At 39.5% G+C, this 24392-nt stretch overlaps 4 protein-coding genes across 6 annotated transcripts in view; 2 read left to right on the top strand and 2 right to left on the bottom strand.

The window, feature by feature from the left end:
• Window positions 1-1647, top strand: part of dhx30 (DEAH (Asp-Glu-Ala-His) box helicase 30) — a 14985-nt gene extending 13338 nt beyond the window's left edge. Inside the window, exon 19 of the mRNA XM_077555867.1 lies at window positions 389-1647. Coding sequence (XP_077411993.1) covers window positions 389-636 — 248 coding nt within the window. The 3' untranslated portion in view covers window positions 637-1647. The remainder of the gene's footprint in view (window positions 1-388) is intronic.
• LOC144042845 (alanine aminotransferase 1) lies at window positions 868-8681 on the bottom strand. The gene is made up of 12 exons (XM_077555871.1): window positions 8534-8681; window positions 6807-6945; window positions 6642-6731; window positions 6462-6570; window positions 5542-5669; window positions 4395-4638; window positions 4244-4323; window positions 2822-2958; window positions 2572-2746; window positions 2308-2463; window positions 1191-1303; window positions 868-1092 (listed from the first exon to the last, which is right to left on the bottom strand). The coding sequence occupies exons 2-12, from the start codon at window positions 6882-6884 to the stop codon at window positions 1002-1004; spliced, it is 1401 nt and encodes a 466-aa protein (XP_077411997.1). The 5' UTR covers window positions 6885-6945; window positions 8534-8681; the 3' UTR covers window positions 868-1001.
• On the top strand, window positions 8386-13897 carry LOC144042846 (ranBP-type and C3HC4-type zinc finger-containing protein 1-like). Its single transcript, XM_077555872.1, has 8 exons — window positions 8386-8889; window positions 9702-9873; window positions 9956-10018; window positions 10096-10237; window positions 10341-10431; window positions 10504-10789; window positions 12308-12390; window positions 12652-13897. Exons 1-8 carry the CDS (start codon window positions 8620-8622, stop codon window positions 12796-12798), a joined length of 1254 nt encoding a protein of 417 aa, XP_077411998.1. The 5' UTR covers window positions 8386-8619; the 3' UTR covers window positions 12799-13897.
• On the bottom strand, window positions 13770-24392 carry gpaa1 (glycosylphosphatidylinositol anchor attachment 1). 3 transcript variants are annotated; one of them, XM_077555868.1, is made up of 13 exons: window positions 24302-24392; window positions 23943-24034; window positions 21156-21335; window positions 20976-21087; window positions 20749-20896; window positions 19192-19293; window positions 18921-19117; window positions 17660-17856; window positions 17382-17535; window positions 17224-17292; window positions 16954-17150; window positions 15501-15671; window positions 13770-15428 (listed from the first exon to the last, which is right to left on the bottom strand). In XM_077555868.1, the coding sequence occupies exons 2-13, from the start codon at window positions 24014-24016 to the stop codon at window positions 15185-15187; spliced, it is 1845 nt and encodes a 614-aa protein (XP_077411994.1). In that variant the 5' UTR covers window positions 24017-24034; window positions 24302-24392; the 3' UTR covers window positions 13770-15184. The 3 variants fall into 3 exon arrangements, with proteins under 3 accessions (XP_077411994.1, XP_077411996.1, XP_077411995.1); XM_077555870.1 differs by having other exon boundaries at window positions 16954-17147; XM_077555869.1 differs by lacking the exon at window positions 24302-24392 and adding an exon at window positions 24135-24291.

Raw genomic sequence — 24392 nt, 5'->3', positions numbered from 1 at the left:
TTTAAAAAAAAAAGTTAATTAAAAATTAGGGGCATCAGGCGATTACATTTTTTTAATCATTAATCGCATGACTTCACTAGTTAACTCACGATTAATCACAAGTTTGATATCTGTTATAAATGTACAATATTTTTCCCCTAGGTTTTCATACTCTTAAAAAAAGTGGGAAAAATGTTAAACTAATAGAAATAGTAAGAATGAATTTTTGACATATATAGCAGTCAATGGCAATGAATGAGTTAAAGGTTTATTGTGCCTTTAAAATTTATTTAAAATAAAAATACAATTCCAATTTGTCAGTGGCCCTTGCAGCTCTAGCTTTAGTTATTTATAGTTCGTTATTTTTAATTCCTTGCCCATAGCAAAATATCTCCACTTGTGTTTTCAGTGAGCGGCGACGACGTGGAGGTGGCGCTGTCGGGCCACTCGCTGGTGCGCTGCCAACTGTCGGCCGACACGTGGGAACTGCTGTGGGATTTGCGCACGTCCATCCAGGCCATGCTGCGCCGCAACCTCAGGCGGCCCGCCGGCAGCGCCGCACACTCGCGCCAGGACGGCGAGCTCATCTCGCTGCTGGTGGCGCTGCTCAACAACACGGACGCCAACCCGTCGGCACGAAATAGTGAAGTGGACTGATTGTGAATACACAGCATATGTTAATAAGTATAAAATAAGTCCATTCATTTGGATTGTGAAGCCTACATGACTTATGAAAAGTCAAATGTTTGTTTTTTGTTGGTATTAATTATATATTGTCTAAGAGGATTTGGAGCTTGGATCGACCAAAATAAAATTAAAAAAATAATGTTAGACTTTTTATTTGGCTTTGTTGTTAGACACCACAGAGTGAAGCAGTGATGGCAAATGTACTGCTAATTATTATTTATTACAAATGTATTTATAATTTCATGACTTAGTTTTACATATGCACCTCCCTGACAGTAGTCTTATCGTCATGGATACAAAAAACGTTTTTACACTGTCCTGTGGAAAACCTTTATTTACGAGAAGTCCTTCATGAATTGTAAGTGGAAGGCACTGAGGCGTCTCAGAAGTTTCTCCATTGTGTCTGCTGGGGTCATAATGCAAAACCTATACAAGGAAAAAAACAATTTAAATTATCCAAATGAATAATGAAGTGGTTCCAAGAGGACCTTTACACCACCTGGTGCTTGGACCATAATCCTAACCTGATGTGGTAGGTGCCTTCCTTTTGTCCGTACTCGCACCCTGGACTAACGAACACGCCGGTGTCCTCCAGCAGTCTGGTGCAGTAGAACATGTCAGCTTGCATGCCCGCTTCCTGAAACATGACGGTTGTGTGATCTTGTATTTAAATATGTGGCTTCTGGAGTGCATATCGATATGACAAGTGCACATTTTTCAGATCTTGTCTTCCTATTTCTGAAAATGCATCAGTGAGTGATGTTCATGCGATAAGTAGGAACTGTTTGAAATTGTGGTGAAAAAAAATGCTGACTGTTTCCTTAAAATACAGACTCTGACGGAGCCCAATTTTTCTTCATCAATATTTAAAAAAATAATGATCCTTTTGTTGTGTTTTCATATCTGACCTTGATCTTTTAAGAAAGTTTTACTTATTATCCATTTAGACTGCTGACAAAAATAAAGATCACACTGTTTCCATTCGTGAATAATTTTAGTGACGGGTGCTTGAGAACTCTGGTTATGAGTTTGGGAATTTTCATTGAGTTGGTTTTTATTTCGTTTTTTAAATTTAGTTAGTTTTAGTTTTCAGGGTGGTTCTGTTTGAGTTTTAGTTATTTAAAAAAAATGTTTACTGCTTTAGTTTTCTTTTTTTTATGTGTATTACTTTTGCACGTTATTTAATAAACACCCTGGTAAAATGGAAAAAAAAGTAAAATTTCTTACCGAGCGTTACATTTCGGCTGAGTTAAATAAAAAAGCGAGTTGGCAAAATTGTCGACTAGGAAAGACGTCATCTGAAGGTGCTTTTCTATGGGCTACTGCTAGATGACATCACTTCTGCATGGCACACATTCAAACATCTTTTTTCCGGTTAATATCAAAATTAATTTACTTAAAATAACATTTAAAATCATCCCCAAAGGCTCATGTATTAAATTAATTACCAATGACTAAAACAAAGGACATGTTTGCTATAATTACAGTTTTATAAACATAAAATGTAATTTCAGTTAGTTTTCTTTTTCGGTTTTTAGAAATTAAATCAACAAAATAGTTTTTTGTATTTGAGTTTTTTTTTATTAGTTTTCGTTAACTAAAATAACCTTGTTGAGAACCCGCCCTAAAACAGGATCTGACCTTGGCTTTGTGAATGGCTTTCAGCGGCAGATGCAGTCTGGGGAAGGCAAAGGCTCCTCCCTGCACGGGCTGGCAGCTGACAGCAGGCAGCCGCTTGAGAGCCTGCTGCACTCTCTTCACGTTGTCAACCAGCGTGCTCCTCATGTGCTCCGTCTCCTGCGGGAACGGGTTTGGAATCGGTATTAATCAATGGACGTTACCCATCAGCAGTTCGCATGCATCCTTACTGACATTTTGTGTATTTTTGGACTGCGGTGGCCTCACCTGCATGTAAAGCGGGTACGAAGGATCTCCCGGCTGGGGGGGCTTGGCCATCAGCTCCAAAGCAATTTGCCCGGTGACGGGAGGACATGTGGCCATATGGAAACGCCGCTCGACGTACGGCATGACGGCAGGGTCCATGTTGACTAGCTCCACGTATCCTCCTCGAAGACCACACCTGGTCGGAAAACAACAGAGTGCCTACGCGGGCCAATCGAGAGGCTTTGAGCGTGTCACGTGATCCGCGGCTTACTCTCCCAGGAGGCCTTTGGATGCCGAGTGGAAGGAAGCCAGCTCCAGCGTGTGGGCCAGAGGAGGCCCCAGCTCATGCAGGAGCTTCTTGTAAGACACAAATTCACTGTTGGAGTCGTAAACGCTGCCCTGGTATACCTGCGGGTATGATGTCATTCGACTCATTTGCATATTGGCATCTTTTAGTGAAAATACGTTTTTTTGGGGAAGTTGTTCAATTTTAGAAATATTTTTTATTCATTATGATTTATATAAATAAATGAATTATATATATATTTTGTTTTTTACAAATTAAATTTCGATGGTTATCAACCGGTTTTAACCAACATGATTCTGTGAGGACAACAATGAAATAGCAAAAGAAAAGCCGAAAAATAACCACACTGTTGGCCTTTATCATGAGATGATAACCATTTGACATTTGAGGGTTAGTTTTGGACGGACGAATGGATGGATGCAGGAAAGATGGATGAGAGAGATGGATGGCTGAATGGATGGATGGATGAGAGAGGGATGGGTGGATGAGAGAAATGGATGGATGGGTGGGTGGATGGATGGATGAGAGATGGATGGATGCTGAGAGACAAATGGATGGATGAGTGAGGGGTGGGTGCATGAGGGAGATGGATGGGGACAGGTGACGATTGGTTGGATGGATGGAGACAGGACAGATGGATGTATGAGAGAGGGATGGGTGCATGAGGGAGATGGATGGGACAGGTGACGATTGGTTGGTTGGATGGATGGATGGATGGGGGACAAATGGACAGATGGATGAGAGAGAGATGTGTGGATGAAAGAGATGGATGGATGGATTCTGAGAGACAAATGGATGTATGAGAGAGGGATGGGTGCATGAGGGAGATGGATGGGGACAGATGACGATTGGTGGATGGATGGATGGGGGACAAATGGACGGATGGATGGATGAATAGATGGATGGTGGATGATGAGGGACAAATGGATGGATGGATGAAAGAGGGATGGGTGGATGAAAGAGATGGATGGATGGGTTGGTGGGTGGATGGCTGGATGGATGGATGCTGAGAGACAAATGGATGGATGAGAGAGGGATGGGTGCATGAGGGAGATGGATGGGGGCAGATGACGATTGGTTGGATGGATGGATGGATGGATGGACGGAGGCAGGACATATGGTCGATGGATGGATGGCTGGATGAGAGAGGGAAGGATGGATGAGAGATGGATGGATGGGGACAGATGACAGTTGGATGGCTGACTGGCTGGATGGATGGATAAAAGATGGATGAATGGACAGATGGAGGGATGGATGGGTAATGAATGGCTAGATGGAATAAATTGGTGTTTTTGCAACGTATTGTGTTTGACCCGAATTAGGAAACATGTGCCTCCCTAATATTTTCCCAGTTGCTCTGTATTAAACACGAAACACTTCACTCACCTCATCGGCAAGAAGGAAGAGTTTGTTCTCCGCCACGAACCTGATGACCTCCTCCATGGACTTCCTGCTCTGGATGTGCCCTGAGGAGCACGAACGGCTAAAACATAACCGCAAACGCCACCGGCGGCCATCGAGTTGCCGACGTTCGCACCTGTGGGGTTTCCCGGGTTGATGACGTACAAAGCGATGGGCCTGCACGCTCCCTGGACGGACGCCAACGCTCGCCGCAGCTCATCCGCCCGCAGCTCCCAGCCACGCTCCTCATCCAGGAAATAAGGGACCAACGTGCCCCCCAAGGCCGTCACGGACAAGGGGGTGGTGCTGTGGCCCGGCACCGGAACGAGCACGCCCCTCTTGGGGGATGCCTCGCTGCTCACCAACAGTGTCAGGATGGTCTTCGTTGTTTGGGCGACATCATGACATTCATGCAAAAAGTCCATTAAAAACATAAGTGCAATTATGATTTATTTGTTATTATTGTAATTGTTCAATAATCACAGATTTCAGGACCTTGATAATGAGTAAATATGAGTTTAAAAAATACATGTGATTAATTATTAAATTATCATTTAATTAATATTAATATTTTTTTCTAAAACAATATTTCTTTAATGAATTAAAAATATGTTCAATTGATTTTTTTTTCATCTATGATGGGACATTATTGGAAATTTTAGATATTGAATAACAAAATAATGTATGTACATATAGACTTTTTATTTTATTTTATGGATGTTCCTTTGAATTTATTCAGTGGCATTTGAATTTAATTATTGGTATTTTTTAAATTTAGTAATTTATCACAGGGGTCTCTAAATATATAATTAAAATGATTTTTTTTTTAAATATCATGATAAATGTAATTAAATATTATTATAGTGTGTTAGCAAACAATTAAGTGCTACTTTTAAAGACATTTGTTTGGTATTTTAGTCGTGTAATATGGTGATTTTTTTGTGTCAAAAATAAACTTACATGCATATGATATACTCACACATAAAATAACAGTAAATTATGACATATTTTGACTGGCTGTCAATAGACTTTATCAAAAATTTCAATTAAAAATCACTTATTTCAAGACTGAGTGACACATTGACTCATTTTATTTACTGGTATATCAATGGAAAATATATATGTTTAATGACACTGATAAATAAGTAGTACATAGCATTGAAGGATGCATTAATAATAGCATTTCTATTCATTTAATGACTAATTCAAATTTGATTTAAAACAAGCGTCCATCCAACAATAGGCTATAATGCTGTCCCATGCAAAAATGAATGAGTGAATACCCTGAGCGACATTTGGGAGCCGGGATGGATCCAAATGTTCTCGGGATCAGCTGGAACGCCGTCACGTTGGCTAATGAACTCAGCGATGCACTCTACTATTTCGGATATACCTGCTATGTTATACGAGCCTGAAGAAAAACAAAGACATCTTTTATAGTAAAAGTCCCCAGTACGCCGTTAAAAAGCAATTAACCCCTGGGCGTTATTTGACCATTTTTTGGCTTTTTGTTGGTTCTGACCAAGCCATTTCAAAATAAAATAACGCCCAGGGGTTAAGCAAACCAAATCGATAAAATTACTAACTTTGATAAAAACTTGATAAATTAGCTAAGATAGCTAAATTAAACTAAGCTTAAGTAAGCTAAACTAAGATAAACTAAGCTGAATTGAACTAAGATAAGCTAAGCTAAGATAAACTAAGATAAGCTTAACTAAGCTAAGCTAAACTAAAATAAGCTTAGATAAATTAAGATGAACTAAGCTAAAATAAACTAAGCTTAAATAAACTAAACTAAGATAAACTAAGCTAGGATAAACTAATCTTAAATAAACTAAACTAAGCTTAAATAAACTAAACTAAGATAAACTAAGCTTAAATAAACTAAACTAACATAAACTAAGGTAGGTAGGTAGGTAGATAGATACACGAATGCCCTAGTTAGCAAGCTAGCAGCTAACTTACGAGATAGATAGATAGATAGATAGATAGATAGATAGATAGATAGATAGATAGAGAACTTGCATATACCCAAATTATTTTGTTTTTTGCAAGTAGCTTCCAAATTAAAACATTGTCTGTAGAGTTAACAGAAGTTTTATTATGATGGCAACAGTTTGAATGATTTCACTTGTGTTTTCTATGTGAAAAGTGGTTTTGAAATGAGAATCCCGAGAAGTGGAGTTCAGCGATTCCTCCCTACCGACACTAGCGCCATCACAACAGCGTAGCAGCTTCTGGGCCCGTCGTTTGACATCCACAGGAAAGTTGTCGCCGTCCAGCAGTTGCGGGTAAAGACAAGCGGCGAGCACCTGCCTCGCCGTGCGCGCACAGTCAAATGAATCCACTTACAAAATGCATTCTCATCGGCCATCTTTGCTACCTGTCTGACAAAGGTGAGCGGTTTCATGCCAGCCCTGTGAGGGTCACCCCAGCTGACGTCTATCACATCCTTAAAGGGCGTCTTTGCTCCCTGGTTGCCACATTTGGTTGGGAAATGACAAATGATAGCACATTTTGAAGGTCGATATCACCATTTTGGTTTTACCTGCTGCAGCGTCTCCTTGATGCGAGCCGCTCGTTCCATCAGGTTCGCCAAGTGGTCGGTCCTCACGTGGGCGCTCATCTCCTGCGTGACTGCAGCTCCTTTCGGCAGTCCAAGTTGTGTAAGTGTCAGAGGAGAATTCCTGGTTAAAGATACACACAGATGACGAGGGAATGTGTACTTTATTAACAGGGATGATTTTTGTTTTTTGTTAAAGGACGGAAAATGATTGGGTACAAGTTGACCCTTTGGTTCATATTTTAACTTGAATTTGTTTCCATTATGAATACACACGTTAGTCTGCATGCTTTACTCTAGATTCAAAAGGAGAAATGGTTAATATGTCACTATCGGTGCAAGGTTCTAAGCATTATACAGTCAGTTCCAAAAGTATTGGAACGGCAAGAATAATTCCTTTGTTTTTAGTGTATAGCGACATTTGGGTTTCAGATTAAAAGATGAATATGAGACAAACGTTGCGGATTACATCTTTGATGTCACGGCACAGCACATTTTTTACTTTAATAAATTAAAGTCAAAGAATTTTAAAGTGGCTCCTGCAATCTTCCGTTTTTCTGCATGAAGGCCTGAAATGAAAGTTTGGCCAGCTATGATTTAGAATCTTGAGTCGTAAAACGACACATTTTCAGAATGTGTAAGAAAACAAAAGAGAAAACGCATGCAAGCACGAGACGAAGATGCAAAGTGACACAGGAAGGCCAGAGCCCAGATTTTAACTCACGACTTAAACCAGTTGACCACCATTCCACCACCACGTTGAACTACAACATCAAAATATAATTCCTTCGTGGACCTTGACACTGGTTGATATTTATGTCCTGGAATGACATGCAAACTACATTTTTAAAATAGTAATCATAATAATAAAAAACTTTATTATTTTAAATATTGCTAACTTTATTTTATTTTGTTTAATAAAATATTGATACATAGGATAAAGTTCCACTGTTATAATTAACTTTTTTTTATGTATTTTCAAATTAATTTTAATGTGAATCATTAAATATTAACTATTGATTTTTTTTTGTATATTGTTTATGTATACAAAGAACGTAATTTACCAACAAATAGGATCAAACTTCACTGGTTTACTTGTATTTCCAAATAATAAATTAAAAAATAAAATAAAAACTTGTATTTTCATAATTAGGTACAATTGAATCTAATGCAAGTAACATTAATTCTATTATTATTAATTTCTTCCTACATGTTTTTTTTTTAACATAAATTGTTGTTGTTTTACTTAAGCCCCACTTCTTAAGGTATATTTTTTATTTGTATTACATGTTTGTTAAATTAATTATTCATTTTCGAATGACTTGCATTTTAAGCTCATGCCTATTAATCAGAAGTAATAATTATATTTTATTGTTTGTGTTTTTTTTAAAGGTTTTTTTAGATTCGGTTAAATCATTTTACTTTGATTTATACAAACAAGCCTAGAACTATAAATAAATGCTATACTGTTTTAAAATATTTTATTATAGCTTTACCATGCAGTGAGACACACGAAAAGTGTCAAACGCCGTAAAATCTCGCGTTGTTTCCTAACGGAGCGAAATCTTGGACGAACGTACGTCCAACTCATCTACTTCCTGTTTTGTTTCTTCTCTCCTTCCCGTACCTGGTGGCTCGGTTCGGTTAGAAATGGAACCATTAGCCGACCAGGTGGACATATACGACCGACCCGGGAGCACACGCGCTTTTACCTCCCATCGGTGGCTCTTCTAAGCGTTAGTAGTCACTGACGCTCTCTCGGCGGGGCTATCGAAGCCCCGCTCGTCCGCGGGGCGACATGGCACTCAGCTCGGGCGGCTGGGCTCCGCAGGTTTCACTGCTCGGTTCTAACCAGCCCGGAGCCTGCGACGCCGGCTTCGCTCCCTCGTCGGTTTGCTGCAGCACTGTCTTAATGTCCGTCCGCGTGTCGGTGTCCCACTCCGGTATTCGCTCCTTGTGCCTGCCCGGAGCTGACAGCGAGGCTCTGCGCCTCCAGCTCAGCATGGACCCGAGCCGGGCCGGAGAGTTTCGACTGGCCCTGCGGGACACCAGCGGAAACCGCAACGTGGTGAGATTTTACCTTACAATACCGGCCTGCTTCTTATTAGCGTATTTCTACATTTAAGCAAAAAAAAAAAAGTTTACTGAAAACTAATAAGCTAAAAGTGTGTGTTGGTTTTAGTGACACCCTCAATTACGACAGTCACTGAAAACATAAAATATTTTACACTAAAATATTCTATGCACCCTACTAGTCTAAAAACGGCATTCTGATTAATGCAGTTGTGGAATATCAATTAAACAGGAAAATCCACCTGTGTTTTATCCATCTCAATAGGCGGCCATTTTTCGTTGTACTGTCGTTTGTTAAAGATTAAGTCACTGTGGCTCAAGCCTCAGGTAACAACCAATCACGGCTCACCTGTTTTGTGAAGCTGACCTGTGATTGGTCGTTACCGGAGCCCTATAGCAACTGTGATGTCAGTTGATAGCAAGTGGCAAAATGGCTGCCCCCTGAGAGGAATGTTTTTTTTTTTAACTTAATTTCCCGCTTACTATTTACGAAAACGAAATTATTTTTATAACAAAGTAATATAATAAAACTAATTGAAAACATATTTAATTGGTTTTATGCAAGTTAGTCATTAAAAGGGAGCGACAAGGCAAAAAGTCATTTTAGGGCATATTCATTTATTGTTACCACAAGAAAAAACTCAACAGTTGACGGCAATATTAAAGAGCTGCCGCTATTTGACGGAATCCGATATCATAAAAGTGTATATATAAAAAAAAAAAAAAAAAACTCTATAGTAAAAGCTGTCCATTATTTGGGAAATTTGATTGCACTTATAACCAAGCCATCTTTTTTCCTGTCCCCAGTTGGTGGAGTTCGACCTGCGCTCGGTGCACTATGAGGTGAAGTCAACGCGCTGCCACGAGATGCGTTTGACGGCGCCGCCTCACGACTTTATCCGCTTCTCTTTCCGCTGTGACCGCGAGGCCGAGGAGTGGGCCACCGTGGTCACGTCGTCACTACGAGAGGCCCAGCGGGGTCAGATTTCAGTTTCTTCGTCACGTTAACGCAAATTGACCAGCTTCATTGTGAGACGCTTTTTATTTTTGCTGTCTTCCAGTTTACGAAGCAAGCGGCAAGCAAGCAGACGCCACCGCTACAGAACCGTCACTGCCGCTCGCCGGTGGGTGTCACCACTTATTCGCGAATCTTAACTTGCTGACAAACGTACTCACTTTTCCATCTCTTCATTTTCTTCAGAGGAGCTTTGCTTGGAGCTCGTCAAGGCGGTGGAAGCTGGCGACGCGCAAGCCGCTGCCCTGCATGCGTCCGCCCTGGCCCGGCAGAAAGCGATTCTGAGCATCCAGCCGGCGGAGAAGAATTACGCCAGCGGGGAGATCAGGTATGATCTGACTGAATGACTGAAATTTGAATTTGTCATTGGGGCTAATTGAGTTATAAGATATTGGTCAATAGCGTCTTGTAAACATTTTGTTGTCTTACAGCTTGTCTGTGGTAGTGGAGGACGTTTCTTCTTCCTGTTGCTTCACAGTTAAAGTCTTCCCCTACATGACGGTGGCTGCACTCAAACAACAGGTTACATACAACTCAACATTACAAGAAGAAAAAAACAAACAAAACATAAAGCAGCACTGTTTACCTGCGCAGGTGTTCGTGGAGTACAGCTTCCACCCGCGCGTGCAGCGCTGGGTGATGGGTCAGTGTCTGTGCACGGACTCGCGCTCGCTGGCGTCCTATGGAGTCCAGCGCGACGGCGACACGGCGTACCTCTACTTGATCTCGGCGCGCCAAGCCCGCATCACGCGACAGCTGTTGCAGCAGGATCTGGAGGGCGCTCTGTCCGCCCCACCCCTTCCGCCCGGCAACGGCCCCGCGTCCCAAGACCGTCGGGGCTACAGCACACTGCCGCCACGGTTACCCCACACCAATCAGGGTACGTCTCTGCACGTTTCTAATTGTCAATTGTAGGACAATGCTCACTCGGTTAACATTTATCAGTAATTGGCCATTACGTTTTTCTTCTACTTTCAGCAAGCAAAGCAATGAATGATAAGTTTGCTGCCAAAACGGGCTATAGTTGAATAGGTTTAATATTTCGTGTTAAAAAAATACATTAAGTATTTTCTGATATGAAAGCAATGTGCTTTAGGTTGCCTTTTGAGAGTATTAAAAAAAACAGTCATTAAAGCTACTAAACGCAGGAAATTCAATTTTGAATAGTTACTGCCACCTGTTGACGGAAAATGAAACTGCACACACCCCTTACACAACACACACATGAAGTCACATGACAGAGGGCTGGAAATTCGAACCCAAATCCAGTCTGAAAATTATGGACCAGAGGTTTCCACTGCGATTCGCAATGGAACTCCTGCTAATTAAAATATGTTTCAGTCATAAAATGTCAAATAATAAGCTATTTTTGGGCAAATTGTTACAATGTGCAGTACTTTGTGGCATTTAAAAAAAAAAATAAAAATCATAGCTTAATTTAAAAAAAAAAAATATATATATATTTTAAATATATATATATATATATATATTTTTAAATATATATATATATATTTTTTTTTTAAATATATATATATATATATATATATATATATTTTAAATATATATATATATATATATATATATATTTTAAATATATATATATATCGTTAAATTATAGGAATGGGGGAGTTACCGAAACTTGCCTTATTTTAGAGTTTGTAGAAATTGGGATTTTTTTCAATGTTAATTCATTTTAAAAACCCACTATTAAAGTACTGGTAATATGCAGCCCAAAAAAAAAAAATCATATAGTAACTACTATTTATATTACACTCATCTTACATAAGACTGACATGTTTTGCCACCATCTTACTGCTGCGGATACGGCTTTTAACTTTCTACTACTACTATATATTTATTTGTTACTATTTATGTCACTCACCACACTAAATCAAGTAGTGGATTTCCTCCTCACTCCAAAAGTGTGGTTCTTTGCTGCGTCATCAAGTGTTTGCCTCTACTTGAGTATTTCTAGTGGGTTGCACGCCTGAAGCACGGACTGTGGCATTTTTGTCTTAAGAGACATAAAATAATGTGAAAACGCTGCGGAGAACTCAATGTATTCAAGTAGCACGGCGCCAGCCGTAAGTCGTTCCTGTACTACAAAGACCAAGATTCCTTGCAAATAGGAGTACGTGAAGAACAATAGAGCATGCGCACAAGGCAAACCAATGCCCTATTCAATCGACATACCTTGATAGGTATTTTTATAGCAAAGAATTCGGGTTAGAAAAGTAACCCAGGGGTCGTATTCGGGTTTTAGCTCATGTTTACATGGCCTTTCAAGGGTTTTAACGGGTTATTGCCTGCATGTGAACGTACCATTGGTGACTATGTTGCTTGACTTTTAAAACTAGAAGAAAAAGTTGTCAAATGTTTTTTTTTTATATATATACAGGCGGTGGCGATAAACCAGCTGATTTACAGGTTGTCCTTGACATGGAGAATCTGCATTTGAGCAACAAACCTATTAGAACACAGGTAACCATCAAAACCACACACCTTTGGGAAGGGCCCTCTAAATGAAAAAGGCACATTTTGTCACCGACACTGTAGAGAAAAACACTTATTTTACCATTTATTGCATTATTTCAATGTTTTTAAATTTACTTTACTTTCTGTTTATGTTTTACAATACGAGTTTCAGTACATTTGGCCCCCAGGGAGTAACCAACTTTGCAAAAGACGATTAATAAAGTCTTGTGCTAACCCAAACGTCCTGTAATCCCCTGCTTCCCGTAGACTGAATGGGCGTGTCCCTCATGCACGTTCATCAACAAGCCTTCTCGTCCAGGCTGCGAAATCTGCGCTACGGCCAAACCCGACGCACACGCCGCCAACGCCCTCCAGCAGGCAGCACGCGGCGAGCCTGCCTCGAGCAGCAGTTGACCGCCCATCGCTGCGGTTTCCTCTCTCACACACACACAATGCTATGCCATACATGTTGTCAACACACACCACGATGATTGTCAAGTGCACTGAGAGTCCTGGCAGCCGATAGCTGTTGGAGACGTTTGAAGCACTGTAGCATGACGCCGGAATAAGAAAGTTCGGCTATTTTTCACAAATGCTTTGAGTTTAGCCACACCTCTTCTCTATTTTTTTTTAAATTTCATTAAAAAAAGAAAAAGAAAAAAAGATTTACTTAATAATTTATTGGAGGGGAGGTGGCGACTAACCTGGCAATAGCCAGATTGATAATTGTGATTTCTCCACATTATCAATCTGGGGGTGCTTTGCTCTGTAAAGGCGGGACATTCTGTACAATACTTTGAGCTGATTGGACAATGCGGCATCTTGTACACATCTACCTAACTTTTTTTTGACCAATCACGGCAACGGATGAAAATATCCTCTTTCTCATCGAGAGAAAAAAGCACGAACATATTTACCAGATAAAAATGCATGAAGCGCCTCTCACTGTTCAATATTCAACAAGGAAACAGAGTAAATCAGCAAGAACAGAATTAATTGCAGCGTCCATGTTGGGTTTGTTTACCCCGGCGTCAGCGTTTCCTGGTTTCGTCACAGCCGCATATCCCGCCCCCAAACGTTAAATACCGCTTTGTGATTGGTCCATACAAAAAGTGTACAGATCGGTGAAAATCAGCAGGCTCTGTACAAGATGTATTCTCGGGAGTTTGTGAACTCAAATACCGCAAGAATTCAGCTTGCAGAGCAAAGGTTTTAGGTGGTGACGGAATGTGCGGGCAATGTTGGCATTTCCGTCTGGGCAAAACTGTGAAGTTGGCGACGAGACAGGATGTTTACAGGGTGGTTACAAGTGCTTTTACTCTTTACAAATCTATTTTAATGGACACGTGTGCTTTTTTTTTTATGATTCATAATTGATGTACATGTTAGTAGCTGATTTGATTTTATTAGATTCCCTCCTCGAGTTGTGACAGCGACGGAATGATGTTATACATATTACTGTGTAAAAAAAACAACAACAAATGACATTAAATGAATAAACAATTCCATACCACCGTGGTGGTCTTATTGAGAACATTGAACACAAAAAAAATCAATTCATTAAGTCAACATCACTTTCTGTTTTAAAGCCTTTAAACGGAACAACTGGAATACACAATGTTTTAAAACAAGTATATAAAAAGAAACCCACACTGCTTTCCAATGTGCCTTTCTTAAATCCATATGCACTGAAGTAATGTACATAACATTCATCTTTTTTTCTTTTTCGGCATAAATACAGTGCTGGAGATCAGTACATTAACCTGGAATTGTTAAATAAGTTTCCTTTATTGAACTATCAGCAATGGGTTCTTCGCACAGCTCAACTACTTCTTGAACTTAACACCACTCTTTTGTTTCCTGTCTTTCACGATTGGACAAATTGATTATTTTTTATTTTTTTTTTTGGAGAGCTCAGTATTGTTCATTCGGTAATTTTACCAATTTGACATCATCATTGCTCTTTTTTTATTTTTATTTTGTATGTGCGTGAGTACGTGTGTGTGCATGCGTGTGAGTGTACACTCATTAATTCATCTAAAACCTATTAAAAATCCCATACCGTTCACCTAAACCGAATACTTCAGAATCCAGCTAGAGTCGTGAGGTTGTCAGGAGACCCGAGGAAGGATCAAAGAAAGGAAAGTGAAATCCAACACCGACCAGACATTACCTACTGCCCACCGGGGGTTACCAACCAGAGTCTTTCACCAACCCCAGAAAAATCTAAATTTCAACAAATTAGGGAGACCTTAAGAGACCAAAGGAGAGACTGAGGAAAGGAAGGAAATAGATGAAGCAGAGTGAGATCCACAGACATCAGCCTCCACCGATTCAACGACCAGAGGAAGAAGCAGATTGTGTTTGAATTTCGATAGATTGGACAAATTGATTAATCCAGGTGTGTCTGGCCATTGTCGTCGTGGTTACGGAGGTCAGGCATATCTGAATTAATCAGCTTGTCCACTCATGAAAGACAGGAAATGAAGGAATGGTATTGAGTTCAGGAAGTAGTGGATTTGTGCAAAGAGCCCATTTAATCCATTATTTGCACATAAACATTTAAAAAAAAAAAAGTTCTTTAAACGGCACGGCTAGTTGTTAGGACTGAATCTGTTGCAGCCATGTAGTACACTCAATTTTGCCTCAGTTTCTTCAAGCCAAAAACAATCAATTGATGCTTACACCCACCCCTAATAAAATATTTTAAAAAAATGTACAGTCAGTCCTCCAGTGGACTTATCAAGGGTCAATCCTTGGTGGTAGAAGAACCTGAGTTTACCTTTGTTGAAAACGTGTCCTACTTCCAGAAGAGGATGTTCCAGAAAAGCAGCCAGCAGGGATACACCAGCAGCGCCACCAGCGGGAAAACCAGCGAGCCGTACAGCGTGTGGTCCAGGATGCCCTGCGAGATGACCGACAGGAAGAGCAGCCAGCCGTCCTGGAAGCTCAGCGGCGTCTCCTGCAGCTCGTGGAAAACGAAGACGGAGAAGAGCAAGATGCAGGCCGGGCTGAGGACCACCAAGATGACGGCCGTCGGCAACCTGAGGGATGCGAGAAGTGGCGAGTCAGCAGTTTGAAGAATGACGGTGAGGTTCGACGCGGGCATTTTATACTTGGGGGCGTGTGGCGTGACGCCGGCGGCCACGGGCACCAGCGTGAGGGCGAGGATGAAGCCCAGTGAGAAGTTGAGGAGGGCGGTGCAGCCCAGCAGCACGCTCAAGTGCAACACGGCTACCAGCTTTAGAACTTTCCAGCCCTGCTCCGTCCCCTCGCCAGACACAAATCTGTCTCACAGACACAGGACAGTATAAATGAGGACACAAAGGGTGGGAGACAAAATGGCCTGGTTGATTTTTCTTTCTGTTGGGGGGTGGGGGGTATTCTCAGTTATTTAAAAACTCACCATCTTTGTTGCCAAGGAAATATCTTGACCCGAGCTGGAGCTACACTAAGACAAAAGTAACTCTTTGCCGCCATCTTGTGGCATATCGGTGCTAAGTAAATATTTAAAAAGGGAAAGTCAACCCAAAATGTCTTTAAAATAATATGGTATTCTCTATTCTGATTAATGTTGCATTTGTGGAATATGAGTTAAACAGCTAAATCACCTGGCCATTTTGCCACTTGCTGTCGACTGAAAATGACATCACGGCTCAGCTTGTGAACGTCATATGACCAAACTCAGAAAACATTATTTTTTTAAACTTTCGTCTCTCTTTTTTTGACAATTTACAAATTTGGACCCTGATATTTTTTTGAATATTTTATTAATATATTTTTTTCTAAATTATTAATTCATTTGAAAAATATTTAATCTAAAAATCCACAGGGAGCCACAAGTTGCAGACCCCTGGTATTAGCAATTTTGCAATATATGTGATCCCCCTATCGCAACATAGGGTATCGATCTCCCCCCCTCTCACGCTACAGGAGCATTAACATACAAAGTATGGTATTTTTTTTTTAAGTTTTTATCAATAAAATAAAAATGTCTGATATGCTTAGAACTGTTATCAATACAGTATTGATAAGATCAACATCACAAAGTACGGTTAAACTTTTGGTTATCTGCAATCGCCATTTTTGTTAACGCATTCACTTCCCAACCATATTCACTGAAGCAACCCTCTTCACTCCCGGCGGGTGTTTTACTAGATTTTGAAAGGCCCATAGATTATTGTGTTCCATTGCTATAAAAACATGGAACCTACCAAAAGAAAGAAGTTTCTTCGTTCATCGGGAATTTTTAAAATATTTTTATCTGTTTCTGTTTTGCAGCAATTAGCATTAGATTATAGCTAAATTTCATCATTATTCACAAATCTGTTTAAAACTGTTGGGAAAACAGCTTGTTGCAACATGGCCCTGGTTGATTTCTTATACTCTGCTGCCACCTGCTGGCCGTTTTTGTAATAACTACCATTGCTTCAACCGTTCTCTTCAGTTCAGAGGCTGCATCAAAGCCTTCTGTCTGCTCTAGCATAAAAAAAAACACACCAAAAAACGTATAAATATGTCTTTGGGACACTGGTAATATTTAAATGCCAAATCCTGGTGTAAAGTTACCTGTGTGTATTGTGAGGCAGAGCCAGGCCAGCCGTGTACACGGCGATGGCCGTCAACACCACAGCCTCCGTCTCAGACACCGGGAAGTGCTCCACCGCGATCTCCTGGAAGCGGACGGGCAGCGTGTAGAGGGCCACCCCGGTCAGGTGGCTGATCACCACCGGAGTCAGCACGGACAGCACGCTAGTACTGGACTGCTGTGAGGAGGATAATGTAGATTGGTGTGGACGTAGTGTTGAGGAAATGTTGTCATCTTGAAGCCATAGCAACCTGCTCCACATCGGCGACGCCATCTTGTGTCGCAGGAGGCGCTGTGATTTGAGCCCACAGATCCAAAGCCTGCATTTCAATCAAGGACTAAAACTTGGAACACGTGAGGAATTCTGCTGGTTGTTATTTTAGTGTGAGCAGGCTGAAAGGGAGGATACGCGCAGCAGCAGGATGACGGCGATCAGGCCGAAGGCTGGCATGAAGTAACTGATGGGAGCCATGTGGGACAGCGAGGGCAAGAGGTAGAAGAAGTAGGACTGGTGCAGGCGCTCCAGGAGGTTGTTCAGCTTGCGAAACATTCCCTCCAGGAGCCTAATGATGCAAAGACACAAGGGGAAAACATTGTTCATTTTGTCCACCACTAAACCCTTATATTTGAAAAAAATAATCAATCAAGAGGGTGATGTGAGCTATGAGATGGAAAGCCATCACAAACCTGCCGACGGTGGTGGCGTCCGTCTTGTACTGGCGGTGGCTGTTGATGCCTTTGATGGTGATGGCCTCCACATGGTAGCGCAGGAAGAGCCCGTGGTCGCCCCAAGAACTGCCGCTGGCCTGCTTGAGCATCATCAGCATCATCGTCTGCACGGCGTGGCTGTAACCTGACGTGCTGTCCCAGTCGTTCCTCTGCAGCTGGGACACAACATTTTAGGATGAACACAAATGAGTGTTTACGTTCCATCCAGTCCGCCTCATTTCTTGCTGCTTATCTGGTAATTCTCTAAATAAGTCCTTTTTATTTTGCTCTAAACTCCATTTTGACTTCACATACATTGTAATGTTCTCGTAATATTGTTCGATATTAGCCAGTCTAAAAAGGATCAAAATAGATTGACTGGATTTCTGCTCATTTCAGTATTTTTCTTGTATATTTTCTTTTTATTTGCGCTTTAGGATTTCATAATGTAGTATATCGTCACAGCTATGTAAAAAAACACAGTCCATTTTTGTATTAAAAAAAAAATATATATTTTGGGATGAAACTGAATGCAGACATCCCAAAAACGTAAAAAACAAAATCACAAAAATTAAATAAAAATGGACATAAGTGTTTTTCACTTAGCAGCGATGATATATTGCATTCAATTTGACATTTTATGCTTGTATATCTTTAAGGTTTAAAATATTTGTTCCATGCAACATGCATACCTATGTAATGTATTAATTTGTTTATGATATCATTTGTTTATTGCACAACACTTAATAGGGAAAATAAGTAAAAATTAACTAAAATTATTGATGTTATTATTGAAGTTGCAACCGACAAAGGAGTATTATGGCCACACTGAAAAGGAAACTAGAATTAAACTTCAAGCCGTGACGTTGGACATTAAAAACAAAACAAAAGAGAAGATGAAAATGTATATTTTTACATCAGTCATAACATTGCGAGACTGAAATTTTATATTTCCGAATTTTTTATTTTGTAAAAATTGTATCTTAAAGTTCACAGCTTTGGAGAACAAGTGATTTAAAAATGCATATTTTCAGGATCCAAAGCTTTACTTTCTAGAAAAAAATATTTATTTCAAAGATAAATCATATTTTTCAGGATATCACATGCACATTTTCAAGAAAAAGGTTCTATATTTCAGGGTTTTTTTTAAAGTTGGGGGGGGGGGGGGGGGTTGTAGCTAAAATGCCATAATTCCTTACTTTCTAACACATGCTACAAATGCATTTTGCAACTTTCCTACCTTGCCCTGGATGGTGCAAAGGACACCGATCTTTTGACAGAAAGCGTTGAAGAGGTTGACAAAGTCCAAGTTGGGCAGCTGCCCGTTGAGCCCCTCGAACACGATGTCCAGGCTGGTCACCACGTCGCTGCTGAGCTCCAGAGACAGGGCCGCCTGGATGGCCCCGGCACGGCCTTGGAGAGGCGAATAGTCCATCCCTACACGAAGGATGACATCGCTGACAGCTGCTTGTCAAAATGACCACACGTATGCACGAGGAGAAATGGGTCACCGGTGGTGTTGGTGTTGTGGTATCCTTCCAGCCAGGCATGCATGCCGATCTGATCGTGCTCGTTGACGAGGAAGATAATATCCTTGGCCCAGTACACTTGATCTATGTAAAGGAAAAGTATTCAGTTTTCCTCAAAGTCAAAGTCTTAAGACAACATTTATGCATACATTAATTAGTATTAGTATGTTCATGGGGTTGTTCATTTTAATACAACCAGAAAATAAAAAGAATAGCGTATTGTAAGAAAAAAATAAAATTCAAAAAGAAGTAACAATAGGCTAATGATATTGGACTCTCCTCTCTTTACTGACTTTTTGTAATGGATATAGAACAGGTTTTTTTGTTTCAACAATACAATTTCATAAATAAAACAATTCAAAATTATATATATATTTTTAACTTTTTTTGCAGTCCTTTTTTGCTGTTAAAAAATATAAATTAACAAAATAAAACAAAAACAAAAAAATCTGTCTTGGCAGAGTTCATTCATTCGTAAAAAAAGAAAAGAAAGAAAAGACAATATAAAGCCATATTCAAATTAAAGTAAAATAAATGAAAGGGAACTGAAAGAAGTAAAACTTGTTTTGTCTGCCCCTAATCAACACAAAAAAAGAAGAAAAAAAACACAAAAAGAATGACAGCGAGCAGTCAAGACACTTTCAGTGTAACGATACCACAAAATAATTTAAAATATTTCAACTGCGTGTCCTTGTGCTATATATATTTTTGCAGTAGTTGTGCTTTTATACGTTAAAAAAAAAATACAAATACATTAGTATACAGTATTAAAAAAATCTACAAAAAATACAAATACTAGTATTTGAATAATAAAATACATACAATTAAACCTAAATATACCGTAAATGATAAATTTTATGCAATTCATACATTTTGTTCTGTACTGCCTTGGCAGAGGTCATCTCTTTCATCTGTTATTTTAATGCAATGAAAAAAAATTATGCATCACAAAGAAACAGAATATAAATTCAATCTAATTATAATAAATATTGATTTGAAGAAAAAATTGTAAACCATTTGTTTTAAATCCATAGAAGTATGTTGTGCGACAAGAATATATATATTTTTAACCTACAGTAATTTCTGGACTATAAGCCGCTACTTTTTTCACTTGCATTCGACCCTGCGGCTAATACGAAGGTGCGGCTAATCCGTCAGATCACAAGGGTGGGCACTATAAAGGAAGCGCAAGAGCGACAGGCAGAGCAAAACAAACCAAGTGAGCCCAAATACAGTAGGAGAGACAGAACCACAGCGAGACAATTTGCGCCCTCGTGATGGGGAAAAGAAAGTAGCGGGAACCTGCTGCCGTAACATTAAAACACCTGCGGCTTACAGTCGGGTGCGGCTTATGTGTGTAACAAACTCAAGTATTCCCCAAATTTAGCTGGCGCGGCTTATAGTCAGGTGCGCCTTGCAGTCCAGAAATGACTGTATATGATATGTAAAAAACGACTGCATAACTGAAACAGCAGAGCTAGTAACAAAGCTTTACTTTTCGCCCAATCGATGATATTTCCACTTGTATTCCAAACTTACTTCTCAAGTACTGCGCCATAACCAGCAGCAACCCCACAGCCTGGTTGTTGTCATTTTCTTCACTGCACTGAGCGCTCAGCACCAGAGATTCAGTCCGTGGGGTACGAGGGGCACGGAAGATGCCGTACACGTTTGTACCTTTCACCATCTTGGCGGGAAGAGAAGACAGAAATGAGGATGAGTCGTAGAGTTTGAGTCCGAAAAATGTGTAACAAGAGTTGAATTACAAATCTCTCTTTGTTTTCATCCGGGAATGGTAGCTTGCGGGAGAAGGTCTGCGTGTACACCTCCAGGCCTCGTGCCTTCATGGTTTCCACCAGCCAGTCCACCGGCATCCCACTGCACGCAAAAATCATTTTGTTCCAATAGCACCGTGGGCCAGAGAACCGAAAGGCGTCTAGACTTACCCTGCTTTGTTCTTTTGTACCCCAAACTCCTTGGCAGTGAGCAGCGCCCTCTCCCCGCCCGAGAAGCGCTCCTCCACCATGGTGGACCCCATGGCGCTCTCGGACATGTAGGTGCGCAGGATGAACGGCTCGAAGGCCAAACCCATGAACCACACGATGCCCGCTATGTAGCACATCCCACTGGAGGAGCCGAATGACGAATGAGAGGATGGAAACCGGAAGAACAACAACAATGTTATCTTTTAGTTGTCTGTTAGGTTATTCTTGTAATGAAAGAGTTCCAGAAGAATTAGAACATAATTCTACAGCACTTTGTTATAAGTATTTAACTAACAAGCTTAAAGAGAATGTGTTTTTGCTTTACATATTCGTCCACATATCATCTACTGCAGAAAACTAACTACTACATATAAAACATTAATTTAACATGGAATATCATATAAACTATGGTTGTAAGAATGAATATGATCAGTTTTAGTGAGACATTTATTGGCATTGTCCTATTGAGAAAAAAACAAAATAAAATAAAAAACGCATATTCTGGCAAAGCTTATTTGAAAATAAAATTAGAGACAGACCGATATTTTTGTTACAGGGCCGATACAGATTATTAGTAGTCAAGAAGCCGATATTTGGAGCAGATATTAATTTTCACTAATATTGGCGTCAAAATAAAAAAGAAATTAAAAAAAATTCAACTTTGTTTAATTTTTTATAGCATATGCTAACAACTTTTGGAGTTATTTTTTAATATCTTTGTTTTAAAATTCGAACAAAAGGTTCAAGGACCTCCCAGGGTCATTAGTGGTAGTCTTAGAGAGTAAAAAATAAAAATAGGTAAATAATGCCTTATCGTTTTCTACAGTAAATAACGTTGTTCAAAATATCAAATGTTAAACACTTGTATTTATTTATCTTCATTTTAATTTCAAACAAAAACGGAACGTACATAGAGTACAAGGATCCCTACCCACAGTGCTTCTATCTTTGGTAATATATATACAAACATACATGGTGAAATAAAAAGTGGTATATTTACAATAGACATAAGTGATCATCTCCCTGTATTTACAATCTATGAAAAATTAAGTAGAAATACTGCACAAGAGGAAACTCCAATCATCATAAGAGGCACATCTAGAAAAGCAGTAGAACTTTTAAGAGAAGATTTGAAGCGGCAGAACTGGGATCACGTATATATAAACGACTTAAATAATGCCTATAAATTCTTTCATGATTATACTCATACAATAAATATTGTAAAAAGGTTACAATTCATGCACAAAGCAGGAAAAATACTACTCATAATCCTTGGATGACAAATGGGTTGGAAAAATGCTTGTAAGAAAAAAAAAATCTATATAGAATGTTTCTCAAACATAGAACAAAAGATGCAGAATCTGGGTATAAAAAATATAAAAAATAAACTTGTATCCATCCTAAGAAGACAAAAAATGGATTACTTCACCAAATTATTAGACAAAAACAAATGTAGTACAAAAATACCATAATAAATAAAGTATTGAATTAAGGCAAGGCAAAACACCAATCTATCCAAACTATTTTATGAAGGGCCATCTGGTAATTCATGATAAAGAAGAAATTGCAAACCAATTCAATGACCACTTTGTGAATATTGCCCCAAGATTATCACAAAATATGCCTAATGAAAAATGAAATTGATTATGGAATCATACCAAGCAATGTTAACAGTATTTTTCTTGAGGCTGTACAAGCTAGTGAAATTGTGAACATTGTTCAAAATTTTGCAAGTAAAAAAATCAAACGGCTACACAGACATGAATATGTCACTGATAAAGCAAATCATAGATGTGATTATAGAGCCTTTCACGTACGTTTGCAACTTATCATTTATAACAGGATTTTTTTTCTAATTATCTTAAATATGTACTTATCCTACTGTTAATTTAAAACAAAAACAGAAGGTGCTCGGCGCCAATAAGCTATCCTTAAATAAAAACCAAAAGCAATTAGAACTGTGACTACTTACACTGTTTTTAATGTATTCTTGTGGATCATTGGTTATGTATGGATACATAATAGTTAGGGTTGCACAATGATTGGCTTGGAAATACATACCTTTGGTCCAACGTCAATAAATGTCTGCTTTTACAATGTAAAAATGGGCCACTACCAATGTTTGGTGTCTGACTCTGACTGCCTTTCACCTTTCCTGTTATACGGAAAACAATGTCAAACTAACGCCACACTTTGTTGTTCTTGTCTGCTAGCATAAACCAAGGATGCATTGATTGTTGACTTGTGCAGACTTGGCTGGGAAAATACCCCCAAGGTGCATTTTGTGCTGCTATCAAAATGGCTAACATGGCAACAGAGGAGAGGACTCATGACTTAACTGTAATGAATTAGGTTAATAAGTACACAAATGATCCAATTAGAAGACTAGCGTTCTGACAAAGTACGTTCTTCTGCCTCATACTCTGCATTCTTGAAAATAAGAAACTGTAACAGTGCGTTCTTTTGTGAACCAGTTCCTCTCTTTTCAAAAGCACGATGTTGATGAAAGCATTGCATGCTTTGAACTAATGTTTTAAAATGGGTTCCCAACAGGTCCCTTTATATTATATACTCCTTATTTCTTTATTATATAAAGCATGGCATTTTCTTACTTCGAAAAAAGGTAACTATTTTTACTTTTAAAAATGTGTCTTGTTATTTGCACCTGTGATTACAGTTCATATAAAAAGACAAAGAATAACATGAGTATATGTTACGGACATAAATGTGAGTGGGAAATGAACACACCAGATTGGAGCATTGAGACGAGTGAGCAGGTTGATCAATGCCTTTCTTCTGTTGGGGTCAGACAAAAGTCCCATGGTGCTCTAGAATGAATCCTGCAAATAACGTATAAGTATCTAAGCCCATTTAAATATATACACATCTAGAAATGAGCAATAGACAACATATTTGGAACATTTTTCGTTATTACTACACCTGCTTTCACTGCTTCTTTTGACAAGAGTAATTAGCCTGCACCCGGCTAACTAGCTAGCTTCAGCAAAGCGACAATAATTTTTTTCAAGCACGAGCACAAAACTAGTATAATTGATTCGTTTATGGATATCGTGTTGTTTTAAGAGACGGCGTATTAAGAACAATACCCGTTTCCTGTGTGAATGCCGGTCAGAACAGCTGATGAAGGAAGCGCAGGCAAAGCAGTGGAGATTCGCTTTGTTTCCACCCGGAGTATCA

This window comes from Vanacampus margaritifer, chromosome 2 (assembly GCF_051991255.1).
Source record: "Vanacampus margaritifer isolate UIUO_Vmar chromosome 2, RoL_Vmar_1.0, whole genome shotgun sequence".
Lineage (NCBI taxonomy): Eukaryota > Metazoa > Chordata > Actinopteri > Syngnathiformes > Syngnathidae > Vanacampus > Vanacampus margaritifer.
This window is presented reverse-complemented; position numbering and strand designations above follow the sequence as displayed.